This window comes from Pelodiscus sinensis, chromosome 3, assembly GCF_052426305.1.
Source record: "Pelodiscus sinensis isolate ZL-2025 chromosome 3, ASM5242630v1, whole genome shotgun sequence".
NCBI lineage: Eukaryota > Metazoa > Chordata > Testudines > Trionychidae > Pelodiscus > Pelodiscus sinensis.
The window spans coordinates 55,924,025-55,941,725 of record NC_143054.1 but is presented as its reverse complement, the minus strand read 5'-3'; the positions used below and the strand labels follow the sequence as shown (position 1 = coordinate 55,941,725).

Here is a 17,701-nt window from a genome sequence, read left to right as displayed (position 1 = left end):
TTGGTTTTAAACCTGCTACCCATTCATTTCATATGGTGTCCTCTAGTTCTTCTATTATGGGAACTAATAAATAACTTTTCTTTATTCACCCTCTCCATAGCACTCATGATTTTATATACGTCTATCATATCCCCCCTCAGTCTCTTTTCTAAACTGAAAAGTCCCAGTCACTTTAACTTCTCTTCATATGGGACCCGTTCCAAACCCCTAATCATTTTAGTTGCCCTTTTCTGAACCCTTTCCAAGGCCAAAATATCTTTTTTGAGGTGAGGAGACCACATCTGTACACAGTATTCAAGATGTGGGCGTACCATAGTTTTATACAGGGGCAGAACGATATTCTGTGTCTTATTTTCTATCCCTTTCTTAATAATTCCTAGCATCCTATTTGCCTTTCGGACCACCGCTGCACACTGTGTGGAAGTTTTCAGAGAACTATCCACGATAACTCCAAGATCTCTTTCCTGATTTGTCGTAGCCAAATTAGCCCCCATCGTACTGTACGTATAGTTGGGGTTATTTTTCCCGATGTGCATTACTTTACACTTATCCACATTAAATTTCATTTGCCATTTTGTTGCCCAGTCACTCAGTTTGGTGAGATCTTCTTGGAGTCCCTCACAGTCTGCTTCTGTCTTGACTATCCTAAACAGTTTGGTATCATCCGCAAACTTTACCACCTCACTGCTTACCCCTTTCTCCAGATCATTTACGAATAAGTTGAAAAGGATTGGTCCCAGGACTGACCCTTGGGGGACACCACTAATTACCCCTCTCCAATCTGAAAATTTACCATTTATTCCTACCCTTTTTTTTCTGTCTTTTATCCAGTTCTCAATCCAAGAAAGGACCTTCCCTCTTATCCCATGGCCATGTAATTTACACAAGAGCCTTTGGTGAGGGACCTTGTCAAAAGCTTTCTGAAAATCTAAGTATACTATATCTACTGGATCCTCCTTCTCTGCATGTTTGTTAACCCCTTCTAAGAACTCTAATAGATTAGTAAGACATGATTTCCCTTTACAGAAACCATGTTGACTTTTGTCCAACAAATTATGTTCTTCTACATGCCTCACAATTTTATTCTTTACTATTGTTTTGACTAATTTGCCCGGTACTGAAGTTAGACTTACCGGTCTGTAATTGCCAGGATCGCCTCTACAGCCCTTTTTAAATATTGGTGTCACGTTGGCTACCTTCCAGTCACTAGGTACGGAAGCCGATTTAAAGGATAGGTTACAAACCACAGATAACAGTTCAGCAACTTCCTATTTGAGTTCTTTTAGAACCCTTGGATGAATGCCATCCGGTCCCGGAGATTTGTTAACATTAAGTTTTTCTATTTGTTCCAAAACCTCCTCTAATGACACTTCAATCCGGGACAGTTCCTCAGATTCATCACCTACAAAGGACGGTGCAGATTTGGGAATCTCCCTAACGTCCTCAGCCATGAAGACTGAAGCAAAGAAATCATTTAGTTTCTCCGCAATGGCTTTATCGTCCTTGATTGCTCCTTTTATAGCTCAATCATCTAGGGGACCCACAGGTTTTTTAGCAGGCTTCCTGCTTCTAATGTACTTAAAAAACATTTTGTTATTGCTTTTTGAGTTTTTGGCTAGCTGTTCCTCAAAATCTTTTTTTGCTTTTCTTATTACATTTTTACACTTGATTTGACAGTGTTTACGTTCCTTTCTATTTATCTCACTAGGATTGGACTTCCACTTCTTAAAAGATGCCTTTTTGTCCCTCACTGCTTTTTTTACATGGTGGTTAAGCCACAGTGACTCTTTTTTAGGTCTCTTGCTATGTTTTTTAATTTGGGGTATACATTTAAAAAAAAGCCACAAAAAAGTTTTAATCTAATGTCCCGGTCCTTGCTGGCTAAGGCAGTGGGAACCCTGGTCCCTCACCCAGACAGTGAATACATTGCAAGTGGTCATCTGTTATTGAGAAGGCTGCTCTCCTCAAACTCGGGAGAGCTAGGGATAAGGGTGAAGGGAAAAGGCTTTCTGATTGGGAAGGGCAGGATAATGGAAATCTTTAGTTAAAACAAGATTTATTTATTTACTGATAGTATTTTCCTCCTTTTCTTTCTCCTAACTCCACTATCCAGTATGGTACTACCTATGAGGGAATAAGAAGCAGGCTCTGGTCTGGGATAGAATCTACCAGTAAAGGCAGTGGTGAGAAGGAACTGAGTGGTTGGACTTAACAGTGTTATATGTACATCCTGCACACAGCGTCAGAAAGGGGAGGCGTGCACTTTGATCACTTTTTAAAATTACCAGTTCACTACAACATTCCTTTGATCTTTACATGCTAAAATGTCCATAAGTAACTATTCTATAGTCACTAATGTTTTAAGGAATGGAAAGATGTTTGCAACACTGTACAACTTTTAGACATCAAGTTAGGTCAGAGATCCATGTCATGTTTTCCTCATATGTCGGATCCGCACATATGAACGGGGCTTTCTCGCCCCGGAGCTCACAGGCAGCGGTCAGCCACCTTGACCTCTGGGGTGAGAAAAGCTGCTCCCGGTGCCCCTGGTCTGCTGGGGACCGTCTCCAGCAGACCAGGGGCATCGGGAAGAAAGCAGCAGCCCCGGCGGGTTCCCCTGCTTCTGAGGCTTTGCTAGAGCAAAGCCTCAGAAGCGCGGGACCCCGCCACGGCTGCGGGTTTGCTCGCGGTGCCCCTGGTCTGCTGGGGACCGTCTCCAGCAGACCAGGGGCACCGGGAGCAAAGCGGGTCCCGCGCCAGAGCAAAGCCTCAGAGGCGAGGCACCCCGCCGCTGCGGCTTTGCTCCCCGTGTCCCTGGTCTGCTGGGGGGGGGGGGGGGAGGGGCGCAGCCAGTGTGCCCCCCCCCCCCCCCGCCCAGAAGACCAGGCTTTTGTTGTGGACCCTGGGGCAGAGCAGCTGGGGCGCTGCCGGTTGGTCCCGCAGCGCCGCTCTGGGCACTACTGGACCAACCCGGCAGCACCCCAGCCCTCTGCCCCAGGCGTCCTGATTCAGCCGCTGCTGGTCAGTTTCAGCAGCGGCTGAATCAGGACGCCTGGGGCAGAGCAGCTGGGGTGCTGCTGGGTTGGTCCAGTAGCGCCAAGGAGCCGCGCTACTGGAGCAACCCAGCAGCACCCCAGCTGCTCTGCCCCAGGCGTCCCCAAGTCAGCCATTGCTGAAACTGACCAGCGCTGACTACAGGAAGCCCGAGGCACAGTTGCTCTGCCCGGGCTTCCTGGAATCAGCGGCTGATCAGTTTCAGCAGCAGCTGACTTGGGGTTCTTAAGTTGAATCTGTATGTAAGTCAGAACTGGCGGTCAGTTTCAGCAGCGGCTGAATCTGGACGCCAGTTCCGACTTACATACAGATTCAACTTAAGAACAAACCTACAGTCCCTATCTTGTACGTAACCCAGGGACTGCCTGTATTGCAGTCACTAATAGAGATCCTGGAATGGGATAAGTGAAAAATACAGTTATACTGAAGTTCCACTGGAGGGACTTATTAATAGCAGTCAGCTTTTTTAGGAGTGACAGAGAGGTGCCAGTGTCTCTCACACATCATTATCCATCTTAAAGATTCCCTCATTAAGAGGCATCACTTGTCTGCTACCAGTCACAGTCAGTTTCCATGATTTTTCTTGGACAATTGCTAAAGGGATCTCTAAAAGGTGTCTGTCACTAGTTTCAAGAGATCTAGAAAGGCCTCAAAATCATTATAATCAGACAGAACAAATTCATCTGTCAAATTACCATAGATGCATGAGGAACTGAATATTCCTCCTGATGATCACCAATATGATAGGATCCCCAGGGCACAGCCTGGAACTGAGGGACTGCTGTTCTCAACTCATCAGTCTGGGCTGTCACAAAACTTTTCTAGTGACAAGCAGCAAATCTCTCCTGGTCATGTTACCACTCCTCATAACTGCATATGGAACACCACACACAGCTGCTAGATGCCATGAATGCTCCCAGAGCCACTCTGATTCCCTCACATTAAGGCACCAGCCAAGTCTTTTTCCCATTCAAAACGGGACAAAAAAAATGCCACTCACATTTTCATGAGCTGATAGCCCAATCAATCAATATTCAGGTCAATCAAAATGTTTCATTTCAATAACTTCAATGCATCTAATTTAACTAACATTTTTTAGTATAGAAAGTCTTAAAGCCTGCTTAAGTTTAAAGTAGGGCAAACACATTCCAATGCATTTTAATAGTTTGACAGTACTAGAGAACTTGTGTAAAATGTAACGGCCATGTATAGTGCTGGGGATATATAGTAAGTCAATGTTAACACTACACTGTGGTTGAAAATAAATAAGTGTCATAATTATGATCTGAAAATAACCAATTAATTTCTAAAAAAACAAGCTAGTAGTTAACCAGACAAATGTAATATTGGTAAAAAATTACATACGTAAGTTTCTTTCCGACAAATATGAGGACTTTATCTTTAGGCTTCATAGTATCGATGAAGTAGCGCATGAAAGCTCTCTTTTCTTCTTCTGGGATAATAACAACCTTCTGCTCTACTGTATTTACTGCCTTTGAAATATAAAAAAATTACTCTGAGTAAAAACAAAATCTGAATAAAATGTTCTCATATTACAATACCTGAAACTACAAGGAATAACGCCACTGAGTTATTTTACGAAAAACCAACTTACCGCTAAATCAAGAGTGCCCACATATACAATCATAGGATCTTTCAAATATGATTTTGCAAGGCGGCGAACACCATCTGGCCAAGTAGCACTGGTGGGAGGAAAGCAACACATTTTAATAACAGTGAAAGAAGTCTCTATTACACTTCCCTCATTCTCTTCCCACCCCCAATACATTCTAGCAGTGTCTTACACCCACATTAGCTGTCATGCATATGACTTAATCTTAACAAGAAAAATTGGAATCTCTTATTTATCATCATAAATTTAATCCGGTTGGTATTACTAAAGCCTGATGGAATGATTTATATAACTGAAATGTTAAAAATCAAATTTTATAACTTCTTTAGGAAGGACTACATTCTTACACAATTATCTACAATGGGCAAGAAAAACTAAACAATGATCAAGGAGGACATATGTTGGAGTTCTCATGCTGCCAGAACAAAAACATCTTTGGAATTTCTAACATTACAGACAATAGGTCGATAAGGGTGCCTCATCTGTCTCTCCAGGCCCCTGTGCAGCTGCAGAGATGTTGGAAAGACAATGTCCTGAGTCAGAAGACAGTTCTGTCAGAAATGGTGAGCTCCAATCTGATGAAAAAAAAAAGTCCTCTCCGCAACAGGAGAAGTTGTTCATCCTCAGGTGTGGGGATGTCCTAGAGAACAGACAGGCCCAAGAGGAGAGGAGACTGCAGGTATAGCAAGAACACATCCTCCGATGTTAGGAATGTCTCTGTATGTCCTGGAGTCTGTGGGGTGCCCAAGTAGCCAGAGCTAGCTGGTCTGCATATTGATAAGTTGGTAGCAATGGGGCATCCAGAGCAGCAATTGTAGAGGGATGCTGTTCATGTCCCCGGAACAAAGGTAATCAGGTGGTAGGGATGGATCCTGAAGCGTCTTTGCTTTACCCTTCAGCCAGGGGCCTTTGGCGCTGTGTCCACTGGATCCAAAAGCAACATCTTACCAACCTGGCACAGCTCAGAGACAGAATATGTTTTTATAAGCAGGATGATACTGGGATCTGCATGTTTCTGAGTACTGCAGTGGAGGCAGTGGGACATAACCTCAGCTAGGCAGAGCCTAAACATAAGAATGGCCATAGTGGATCAGACCAAAGGTCGATCTAGCCCAGTATTCTAACAGCGGCCAATGCCAGATGCCCGAGAGGAAGTGAACAGAATCAGGTCATGATCAAGTGATCCCTTTCTTGTCATCCATTTCCAACCCGACAGAGACTAGGGACACCATTCCTACCCATTCTGGCTAACAAGTATTGATGGACCTAACCTTCATGAATTTATCTAGTTCTCTGAATCCCGTTAAAGTCCTGGACTTCACAACATCCTCCAGCAAGGTGCACCAAAGATTGAAGTGTGAAGAAAAACTTCCTTTTGTTTGTTTTAAACCTGCTACCTATTAATTTCATTTAGTGAACCCTAATTCTTCAGTTATGGGAACACGTACATATCTTTCCCTTATTCACTTTCTCTATATCTATCATGATTTTATAGATCTCTATCATATCCCCTCTTACTCTCCTCTTTCCTAAACTGAAAAGTCCCAGTCTTTTTAATCTCTCTTCATATGGGACCCATTCCAAACCCCTAATCATTTTTGTTGCCCTTTTCTGAACCTTTTCCAATGCCAAAATATCTTTGAGATGAGGTGACCACACCTGTACGCAGTATTAAAAATGTGGGCGTACCATGGATTTATTTAGAGGCAATAAGATATTCTCCATCCTATTCTCTATCCCTTTTTTAATGATTCCTAACATTGTTTGCTTTTTTTGACTGCCTCTGCACATTGAAAACTATCCACAATTACTCAAAGATCTCTCTCTTGAGTAGTAATAGCTAAATTAGTCGCAATCATTTTATAACTATTAACTAAGTATACAGCATCTCTCAGAAATAAGAGTGAAAGAAGAAGAGGGGTTTTGACTCAAACCTTCAGTCAGAAACAGGGAACTGGAGTAGCATTTTTTACACCCTTGACAAAGCACAAGGAGACATACCGAGCATATACAGTCCAACATTTGTTGCTTGGAGAAAACTCTTTGATTCAGCATATGTGCACCCATGTATGGTATACACATAGGGATCATCACTCAAAGAACAGATCATTCTGAACCAATCATGGCTGCAGAGGAGGCATACATAGCCTTGTGCAATCAGCTGCAAAAGTGCAAGCTGTCATAGGTCTCCAGAACTGAATACTGTTCCTAATTGCAGTCCCAAGGCTCTCCTGAATTGCCCGTACAAAACCTGACAATCTTTCTAAGGTAACATAGCCCCTAGTCATGAATGAGGCCAAAGACACCGCTATAAACTGTGAGGTTTAACAGAAGGTTAACAGATTTTTGTATCTTCAACTAAAGATCCAGCTCCTAGAACAGAACAGAACAGAGGCTGTCTATGTGGAAGACAGCACCACTTTGTAGAAATGTTCCTCAATTAACTAGTTGTGAAGGTACAGGAAAAAATGGTTACTTACCTTCATAACTGTTGTTCTTCGAGATGTGTTGCTCATATCCATTCCACATAGGTGTGTTTGTGCTGTGTGCGCGCATCATCAGTTTTTCCCCTTAGCAGTATCTGTTGGGCCAGCAGGGGAGCCCCTTCCAAGTGGTGCCAATATATCAGCTAATATATACTCCTGCTGGGTTCCTTCTTATCCGACTACTCTGAAGAAGGGGAGGCAGGCGGGATTTGGAATGGATGTGAGCAACACGTCTTAAAGAACAACAGTTACAAAGGTAAGTAACTATTTTTAATTCGAGAGATTGCTCATGTCCATTCCATGTAGAGGACTCCAAAGCAGAAACCGTAGGAGGTAGGGTTGGAGTTCTAACCTTCAACTGAGTGGAGGATAGCCCTACCCAGGGCTGCATGCTCCCTTGCCTGATGGGTCAACGCATAATGCTTGTCAAAAGTGGGGACTGAAGACCATGTGGCAGCCCTACAGATGTCCAAGACAGGACATCTGGGCCCTAGTGGAAAGGACCGTGAAGGGAGGAACTGGCACCTTGGCTAGGCCATAACACTCCTTGACACAGGATGTAATCCACAACGAGATCCTCTGCACAGAGACGGGCTGCCCCTTCAGCCCCTCTGCAATTGCTACAAGGAGCTGTGGGGACTTATGGAAGGGCTTTATTCTTTCCAAATAATAGGCCAGAGCTCTTCTAACATACAAAGCAGGGCTATTCAACATTGGAAGCCCTGGGGGCCACAATGATACTCACAGCACATGCTGAGGGCCACAACTTAAATGTGGTTGCATATGCACGAAAATATATTGAAAATATATGCAAATAGTGTCTTTCACATTAACAGGCATAAATACAAAGATTAAGGCAAGACAACACACAGGCCCCATTTAAGTCAGTTCTGCTGATATTAATAAAATGCAATATTTACCTAATTTCCATCCATATGACAGCACTTTCAATGAGTAATGACAGTCCAAGAATTTAATTACTAAAACTCATATCAACAGAAGACCATTATATTGACTACTTTTTTGCTTTGGCTCCCACCTATGGGCAATGTGTTGAGCCTCACGTAAATCCAAACTGCACCGCAGTCCGCAAGTTGAGTAGCACTCATCTAAAGTGTGCAATGCCTGTTCCTTACCTGAAGCATGGGGTTTGGAGTAAAAAAACTAGGAGAAACATATCTTGAGACACATGAAAATAAGAGGACTTCAGGAAGACCACCGCCGGGCTGGTGTCTTGGCACAGACTAGAGTGGTGCCGACCTGATCGTGATGGTCTAGCTGCCCTGCTCGTCGCTCCTAGGTCTCTTCTTCTGGGGCACCAGGAACTGCAACCAGCACAGAGGCCTGCATAGTGCTGGGGAGGTGCACGGGTGGCTGGGTGCCTCCCAAAGCCAGCATGCTCTGGATTGCCGGTGCCAGATCGGACACTGGTGCCAGGCGTAAAGCCGCCTCCATTAGGATAACCTTCAAATGAAACTACCATTCTCGGTTGGTGCATGGCTTGAATGCTTTGCAGATCTTACAGGCCTCAGACAAGGTGTCATATTACTGGATTTTAAAGTGAGCAGACAGATCATTGTTGCACCCGTGGGTGGTGTTTGCTCCAAATTCTGTACAAAGTGGGCCATGTGAGGTATCAAATGAAAGCTTATGCTCTGCTGATTCTATGCATGATACTCATGTACTTACATGATCTTTGTAAGTGGAGTTATGAATATAGGTTCTGTTCTTGTACTGTAAATATTCTCTTTCTGGAAGAGAGCAATAGGCCTGGACTGCCTATTGTGTGGAAGGATTATTCAGCAAATGGCTGTGCTAACCAGCACTGCTTCATGGACAACGGCTCTCTGAGATGGCAATGCACACCTGAGGAATACGTCTGGAAGTCTGCAAACCAGCCAATGCCTCATGGCTACTTGCTTGTGAAACAGACAGGTCACTAGATCATGTGACTAGCTCCAATTTGGGAGACACCAGCAATATAAAAATCCCATGAGGGCGTCTCCATCTTGTCTTTAATCTAGCTCCTGATTCCAGATGCATCCTTGCTAGGGTCAAAGAGCCAGGAAAGACTGCTGACCCATCCTAATATAGGATGTACACCAGACTTCTAAGCTAGCAGTTTGTAACATCTCTGCTAAGAGCCTGCATCAAGAACTTGGTGACTGATGTATGTAATGTATTCTCCTTAATCTTACTCTCAACCTTTTCGTAATAAACCTTTAGATTTTAAGGTATGTCTACACTACAGTGTTATTTCTAAATATCTAATATCAAAATAAAGCAACGAGGAGTCCTGTGGCACCTTATAGACTAACTGAAGTGTAGGAGCATAAGCTTTCGTGGGCAAAGACCCACTTCGTCAGATGCATGTAGTGGAAATTTCCAGAGGCAGGAATAAATATGCAGGCCAGGATCAGGCTGGAGATGACGAGGTGGATCCAATCAAGGAGGATGAGGCCCACTTCTAGCAGCTGATCTGGAGGTGTGAATATCAAAATAGTTATTTCGAAATACCTTATTTCAAAATAACACATCTACCTTGCTGAGGGATAACAAAGCATTTTTTTCTCTGCGTGCGCTGGTTGCCCTCACTCAGGACCCCACAGCACTCTGCAGCACGGAGCTGGAGCCGCCCCTGGGCACTCTGGTGCTTCTCCTGGACGTGCTGCTGTGAGCCTGGCAGAACGTTCTGCAGTCAGTAACAGTCTCCTTGGTGTGCACCCCACTGGGGGCTTGTGCCTCATTCCTCCCTCACGTCCTTCTACTTACCCCTCCCTAGCCCCCCCCTTCCTGATGTGCAACAAAGACACATATGTTGAAGAAAACAAACTCTCTTTATTGAACAGAACTGGGGTGGGGCGGGGGGGGGGGGGGGGAATGAAAGCGGGAGAAGGGAGACAAGAGGGTGGGAGAGAGGAAGGGTACACCGGGGAGGAGACAGCTAGAAGAGGGAGGGAAGGGGAGAAGAAGCTCAGGGTTGGGGGTCTTGCTGGCCCACCTGTCTCCCAGAACTGCAAGTGCATGGGCCTCAGCATCCCTGGGGCGGGGAAGGAGTGAGAAGGGGGGGGAGGAAAAGAGGGAGGGGAAGCAGGAGTGGCAGGAGGAGCGGTAGCTGGGGAAGCAGCAGGGCCTGGAGCAGCAGGAGGCACCTATCCGTGCACCAGGGTCTGCAGGTGGTTGCACATGGCATGGCCCTAGGCAAGCAGCTCCTAGCAGCTCTCCCGCTGAAGCTGCAGGTCTTCATGAACCCAGTAGTCCAGGGTGTGGTGCTAGCCTCGCAGTATCCCCAGGTGCTGCCGCTGGTGGTACTCCTGGTTACAGGTCAGCCTGATGGCCTGGGTGAAGGAGGATGTCCTGGGTAGGGTGGTGCGCCCTGCACTCGCAGCTGCTGTGGAGAAACAAGAGAAGTGGTCAGTTATCCCTGGGGACACAGTGGATGAAGCCCAGCCCGCCTCTGTAAGGCGACGACAGGCCTCTGCACCATCGGAGCCAATGTGCTTGCACACAGGCCATGTTTAGCATGTCCTGCTATCCCCAGGAATGGGAGCTGGGCTGGGACTGCACCCATACCCGTGCTGTATATAGTGTGAGGGTGGGGTGGGGTAGGGACAGATGTGCCCTACCTCTGTGTAGAGGGGGCTTCTGGAGGGAGGGCATTGTACAGTGTCCACCCCAGGGTCAGGAGCATGTCATGTGCCTTCACACATCACGCGTGTGGGTAACAGGCCAAGGCCCCTATGTGTCAGTCAGCTGGGGTCATGTGTCCAGGAGTAGCATGACACTTGCACAGGTTGCTGCGTGATCCGTGGTCAGCAAGGGGTGTGTGTGTGTGTGTGTGTGTGTGCTCCTCTCCCCGCCCCCTATCCCGCATAAGGGGACAGTGATGGCACTCACATGTTGTTGCCTCCCTGGCCTCGGATGACACCAGCAACAGGCCTGCTGGTACAGCTGGAGGATCCTGGATGTTCAGCACACTCCCTCTAGGCTCCTGGCTCTGCCCCCCGTTTCCTGGTCAGGGCCCTTTGCCCCAGGGTCGATGACCACCTGGGGGGCACGGACCATCCCGCCCCCTAGGATGCGGTCCAGGGCATTAAAATAGGTGCGGGAGTCTGGGTCTGCCCCTGGTTGGGAGCTGCCCCCTGTGGCCCTGGCATAGGCCTGCCACAGCTCCTTTATTTTCATGTGAACCTGCTCCTGGGTTCGCATGTGGCCCTTGGTGGTCAAGCTGGCAGCCATCTGCCTGTAGACGGTTGCGTTTCTCTGTTTAGTGCGGAGATCATGGACGCTGGAAGCATCCCCCCAAACCTGAATTAGGTCCATGATCGCCGCTGGATCAGGAAGGCGCCTGTCTTTTCTGGCCCCTGGCAAGCTCCTGGGAGCTGGCAGACTGGTCCTGGGGAGCGGTGGAGGACTGGCTGGCACAGGCTACCTGGCTCATGCCGGGGCCACTGGGTCAGGTGAAGTCTGCCCCTTTAAGGGCACTGGCGGGGGGGGGGGGGGCGAGGTTTGGAGTTTTCCTGGTTGGGGTCAGAGAGGCCAGCAGGGCACCCTGGGAAGGGCTGGAGGCCCCCTATTTCAAAATAAGCGTCTATACGGCGCTTATTTTGAAATAGCAATTTCGAAATTGGTAAACCTCATTCCATAAGGAATAGCACCAATTTCAAAATAAGCCCTTCGCTATTTCGATTTAATTTCAAAATAGCAGTTTGGCTGTGTAGACAGTGGTAAAGTTATTTCGAAATAACGGCTGTTATTTCTAAATAACTTTGCTGGGTGGACATACCCTTAGATTCTAAAGGATTGGTCCAGCATGCTTTTGAGGGTAAGATCTAAAGTGTAAATTGGCCCAGGACTGTGGCTGGTTCTTTGGGACCGGGAGGATTTGTTCAGAGTTGGTGAGATCGGGTTTTATCATCTCTCACCTGTGTGTAAGGTCCGGGGCTGATTGTGGCACAGAGAAAGCTAGGGTGTCTGAGAGGTTTTGCTTGTGAGGCTTTCTGCTGGCCAGATTGGCAGTTGATGTGAGTTGTGTAACTGGTTTGTGGCCTATTTGGGAAAAGTCTTCAGTCAAGTGCTGTAAGTAGCCCTGGATCTGAGCAACTCGCCCTGAGCTGATGCCCTCAGAGGTGCCCAGACCAGGCCTGGTCCATCACACAAGGCACCTAAAGCAGGCTGTGTGAGGGTCTCTACAGGGCATAAACTTCTGGCACTTCTTGCAGGGCTTGAAGCCTTGGGGCCTGGGCATGCCCCGCCAGATGTGCCAGGGACACAGAGTGAGCCCTGCACTTGGTTGCTTAATACTAAGCACAACACTTTACAAGTACTAAAAACCTAGATAAGAACAATGAACTGCAAAAATTTTAACTATTAGAACAACGAGAGAACTGCTAAGAAGCGCTTGCAGAGCAAGAGCAAAGGCACATTGCAACAACTGTCACAAGTGGTAAGAAGGAACTGAGGGGGTGCAGGGCCACCAGAGGTATTTACTGGCCCATATACTGGTCAATATACCGGTGCAACTCCAGAAGGCACCCTTGCTGACTCAACAGGTACTGCTAAGAGAAAAACCGACATGGAATGGTCATGAACAATCTCTCAAAGAAGAAGAATAACTGCAACAAGAAGCAATCCTAAAGGCCTTTGAGAAGACCCTGAGGGTTAAAGACAGGCTGAAGAAGAGACGTATCAGAAACAATCGTGGCTTATAACATGTAGGTGTTTCCTGATAATGGATGTGTCTTTAAATGGATATAGGCATCTTTTGTTAGAGGGCTGAAAACCAAAAATCCATGTTAACTTCCTTCATGATAAGCATTCTTGAAGAGACACAGGGTGGGGATTTGGGTAAGTGGTTGGGAGGTGAAGGGGTATATTCCAAACGTACTAACCCTAAAAGCCACTAGTCTGATATTATTTGATGTCCAGATGTGATAAAACACGGGAATGGATTGGGCTGAAACATTGGTTGGTGAAGGAGGCCTTTCAAACCTTCAATCAGAGCTTCAAAATTGTGATTTGCAAGGTACCAACTGGAAAATTGGCACCTGGGATTGAGATGTTCTCCAGTGCTGTGATTGTTGACATTACCATAAGGCCATTGTTGTTGTCAATTGGAGTCACTGTCTCTGGTTCTCTAATAAGGTTTGTACCTTCTTCTCTTTGCAAATGGGGTTTAAATCCCCTCATTCACAATTACCTGAATTATGACAGTTTCTCCTCTGAGAGCACTGCTATAAACGAGCTATATTTCCCTTAGATATCAATCTCATTTTGCCAATAAGGTAGTCTAGTTTGCGACTCTGAATTATAATGTGCTTGATAAATAAACTTTGTGCCTGAACAGTCTCTTGTGTTCCTTAGAGGTTAATCTAAACTGGGGCTTCTTGCACTGGTTTATCTGCACATTCTCCAGAGGGATGTCCTGGCTTGGGGTGACCTGATTAAACGCTTCCTGGAACTGCTTGAAGTAATCTACAGTAGGTGGTCATAGAATAATCACCTCGTCTGGAGAAGAGGAAAAATTGCAAGATGGAGATGTAGCTGCCTGGCTTGTGCTCATTTCAGTGTTCTCTCCGTCTCCCTGAGCCTCTGTAGGGTGAGAGATGTGATATGAGACCACAATTTAGCTCTATGGACTGTGGGAGACTTGGAATATGAGCCCCAATAAGTTGTCCAGTGTGCCCAATGAATTTGGAAGGCCATTGGTGGATTCATCCACAGTGGTCTGTACCATACTTGAACCATATGCAGGCCTGTATGCAGGGGAGGTGCAACAGCACCCCTCAATGGTCTCCCAAGTAAACATGCTCCAGCTGGCATGGGGAAGGCAGGAGCAGCACGCTGCCCAAGTCTCCCTCCTCCATGCTCTGGTCGGCCAGGGCAAGGCTAGGGCTGATTTCCCCACTTAGGGGACCATGAGGGTGCATTCACACCCCTGTGTTCCACATTTCCAAAAAACACCTCCCTACACAGAAATTCCTGCATATAGGAATCTGGTTGTAAGGCCCCAGGCTAGTTGTCATTTTTTCAGAGATGGTGTAGTGAGAAAATGCATGGTTCCTGCCCCTTATCATATTTACTAGATGAGTACCACTTTGCAAGACATATGGGGATCTCCTCTATAACTCATGGTGGAATTGTGATACTAAGTAATGGAGAAAGTAGTGCCAATGATACAATGAAGTCTCTTTGGGTAGCACAGACTAGCAGTTCTGATATTGGTATCGTTGGTGCCAAAGATCCCTTGCTTGTTGATGCCAACACATGCCCCATCAGTTTGGTTGGTGCAATTAGTGCCAACTTAGTTTTCTCTACCAGTGTTGACAGTGCCATGGCGCAGAGGCATTTGTGCCTGAGGAGACACTTGGTGCCAAGTCAGGTCTGGGTGACATGGACAAGGCATGTCTTTGTGCCTCTACTCCATCTCCTTTGCTTGGGGCTTAGCAGTACTAGAGGTTCCTGGCGCAGCATAGTGCTCACCTGAGCATGTGCTGACAAGAGGGGTAGCAACCTGGCAGGAGACAGTGCTCTCTGAGAGGACATGTGTGCCCTCTTCATCTTTTGAAGGGTCTGTTTCCCTGTTCCTTTGGGAGGAGTGTGCAGAGAAGCAGTCCTCGTGTTTGTTTCAGGATAGAGAGATTTCTTCATCAAGATCATTTTTAGCCTGAGATGAGGAAGTTACTCGCCTTGTGTAGTAATGATGGTTCTTTAAGATGTGTCACTGTGGATGCTCCATTCAGGTGTCGGTGTGTCCTTGCACCGGCAATTGGAGATTTTTAGCATAGCAGTGCCTTCCCGTGCCATGCACATGCAGTCACTGTCTCGCGCTGTTCTGTCCATTAGCTGCATGCGTAGCACAGATCCCCTCCATTCCTTTTCTACCAGAATCCTTAGTGAGGAGGAAGGAAAGATAGTGGAGCACTCACAGGGACACACATCTTAAAGAACCATCATTACTGCACACGGTAACTTCCTCTTCTCCTTCAAGTGGTGTCCCTGTGGGTGCTCACTCAGGTGACTAAAGAGCAATACCCGCATTAGGCAGAGGCGAGCTTTGGAGTCACGCCCCAGAGTGGCAAGGACAGCCTCACCCACAATGATTGATGGTACTGGTCCCTGCTGTAATGCATAATGTTGCTCGAAGATATGATGGAAGGACCAGATAGCCACCCTAAAGATGTCAACAAGGGGCACATTATGTAAAAAGGCAGTCAATGTGGCCATCATTCACATGAAATGACCAGTGACCTTCCAAGGTGGGAACTTATTGCGAAGTCTGTAGCAGCTTGATATCCAATTTGAGATGAATTGGGTGGAGACGGCTGTTCCCTTATGGGGACCAGATGTGGAAATAATAGAATCATCATCATTTCAAAGCAGTTGCAACCCCTCCCAGAATTACAGCTCTTGTAATCTTGTTAGGTTACTGTGAAGTCCTGTATGTTGAAAGGATTCTGCATCAACACCTGACATGATAAATATTTTTCTTTCTGAAGTCAAATACTGGAGAAGAATGAGACTTACCATTGAAGACCACTGGGATAACTAAAGGATATGAGAGACTGATATAAGCAGAGTGCATGCTCGAATATCACACCGAGCAGCAGCTGGCAATGTGCAGTGGATATGTGCATCACAAGCTTGCAAAAACAGATAAAAAATTAAAACCTCAAGTTATTAGTGTGCTGAATGCCTCTTTCAGCCTACTTTGAGATAAATAGTATATACTAATTAGTTAAAAATTCCAAATGTGCACACTGTCTAGATACCCTCACATTTTTCCATTCAAGATTTATCACCAATTAAGTTGGACAGGCAGGACTATGGGAGTTCTTCAGTCTATTTGTCTTTGTCTGAAGTCTAAGACCCAAGTAGTTATTAATTCTTATCCAACTAGTCAGTATTCAAGAATACCTGAAAACTCTCATGAAACGGAATTCAACAAAAGGAACCTAACATGACATCAAGAGAATAAATCAAGATTATAATATACAGTTATCCACTATCCCATAAATATGAGCACAGTAATTCTTTAGGAAACTTTATATGTAAAAAATGCTAACATTATTCTTTAAAACTGAATAACTACACAAGTTTACAATGACACCAGCCTTAATTCTAAGCTTCTGAAAGCATTTACATACCTAGTCATTACTGTTTGTCTGTCAGGACGTACATCTAGTAGGATCTTCATTATCTGAGGTTCAAATCCCATATCCAACATCCTATCAGCCTCATCTAAAACCTGTGCAAAACAAGGTTAATTCCTATGATTCTTAAGTTTCAACAAGATGTTATGTAGCAGGCTTTCCTTCAGAGGTATTTCTCACCCCCCCCCCCCCCCGCATCCTTAAAACCCATTTTAAGAATCTACTTATTTCCATTCGAAAAACTAACAACCCTTTTTGAGTTTTCACCATCTAAATTGTTGTTAGTGCTGCTCCTTTTTGAAGAGGCAAACCCGGTACATTTCTAGACAGGAAAATGCTTTAATCATACCCCCATGAACAAAAGTCAGCGAATATCAAGATTTCAAAGAGTTTTCATTTGCTTATATTCTCCCCCCACAATCTGCTTGGCATATAAATTCATATAGGTTTGATTGTGTAATAGTGCCGTTTTTTGATGTGTCTATTTCAATCAAGTGGCTTCAGAAACTTTAAATTGAAGTTTACTGTTTTACTTGTTAGTTTTTCTATGCCACTCCAGAAAAATGAATCAGATTATTTCATCACAACATTTGTAAGGGGCTCGCCAATTCTCAGAGTTCAATCTCCTTTTAACCAATAAAGTGCACTTGACCACTTCTTGAGCTTCCCTAGTACTCCTGAAAAATTAATAGTTTTTGAGGCGTAAGTCTTTGAGTCAGAACTTGTAATGGCCAAACACTGGTTAAACCGTGACTGGCAAAGAGTCAGGACTCTAAAATAATAGCCTAACTACAATGAAAGAATGGTACTCTGAAGTTGAAATTAGGTGTGATTCCGCACAGAAAAGGAGACTGGTTTTACACTTTGGACACATGGCTAGCTGACCTTTATTGGAGCCCCAGAGACCTTCTGCCACACACAAATGAAACGGATGATTCTATACAGGGCAATATAGTAAGTGCTATCTGGAAGTCTAGGACTTTTCAAAGACTTAGAAAGCTTTTATAACCTCCTGGCCTTTAATAATCTAATCTGCTCTGGAGATAGTGATGTGTTTCTTTTTAAGTGCTGCACTTTACTAAATGGACCTTTAGGGATACACCCCATACTGTGAGAATTGGAATTAGTTTGGCCAACTGAGAAGCGATCTTCCCAGCAACTTTCTATTAAAATATCTTCCTTGGAAAGAGGGCATAAGATTTCAATTAATTGGAATGGTTTTGTAATCTGAGATCCACTCATGATCCAGTCCATTTCTAAAACATAGGCACACTAGAGAGAATTGCAGAATTCAATACAAATTTAAAAACATTAAGCCAATTAGAACCATGTCCAATGGACTTTCCTCCTTTTAATTTTCAGGTTATAGGAGTGAT

At 45.3% G+C, this 17,701-nt stretch overlaps 1 protein-coding gene across 2 annotated transcripts in view; it reads right to left on the bottom strand.

Annotated features, from left to right (window-relative positions):
- The window catches only part of DDX43 (DEAD-box helicase 43), a 73,323-nt gene that overhangs the window by 37,442 nt on the left and 18,180 nt on the right, over window positions 1–17,701 (bottom strand). For both annotated transcript variants that reach the window (XM_075923770.2, XM_075923771.2), the window contains exons 10-12: window positions 16,320–16,420; window positions 4,670–4,757; window positions 4,420–4,547 (exon numbers count right to left, since the gene is read on the bottom strand). In XM_075923770.2, the coding sequence (XP_075779885.2) occupies window positions 4,420–4,547; window positions 4,670–4,757; window positions 16,320–16,420 (317 nt within the window). The remainder of the gene's footprint in view (window positions 1–4,419; window positions 4,548–4,669; window positions 4,758–16,319; window positions 16,421–17,701) is intronic.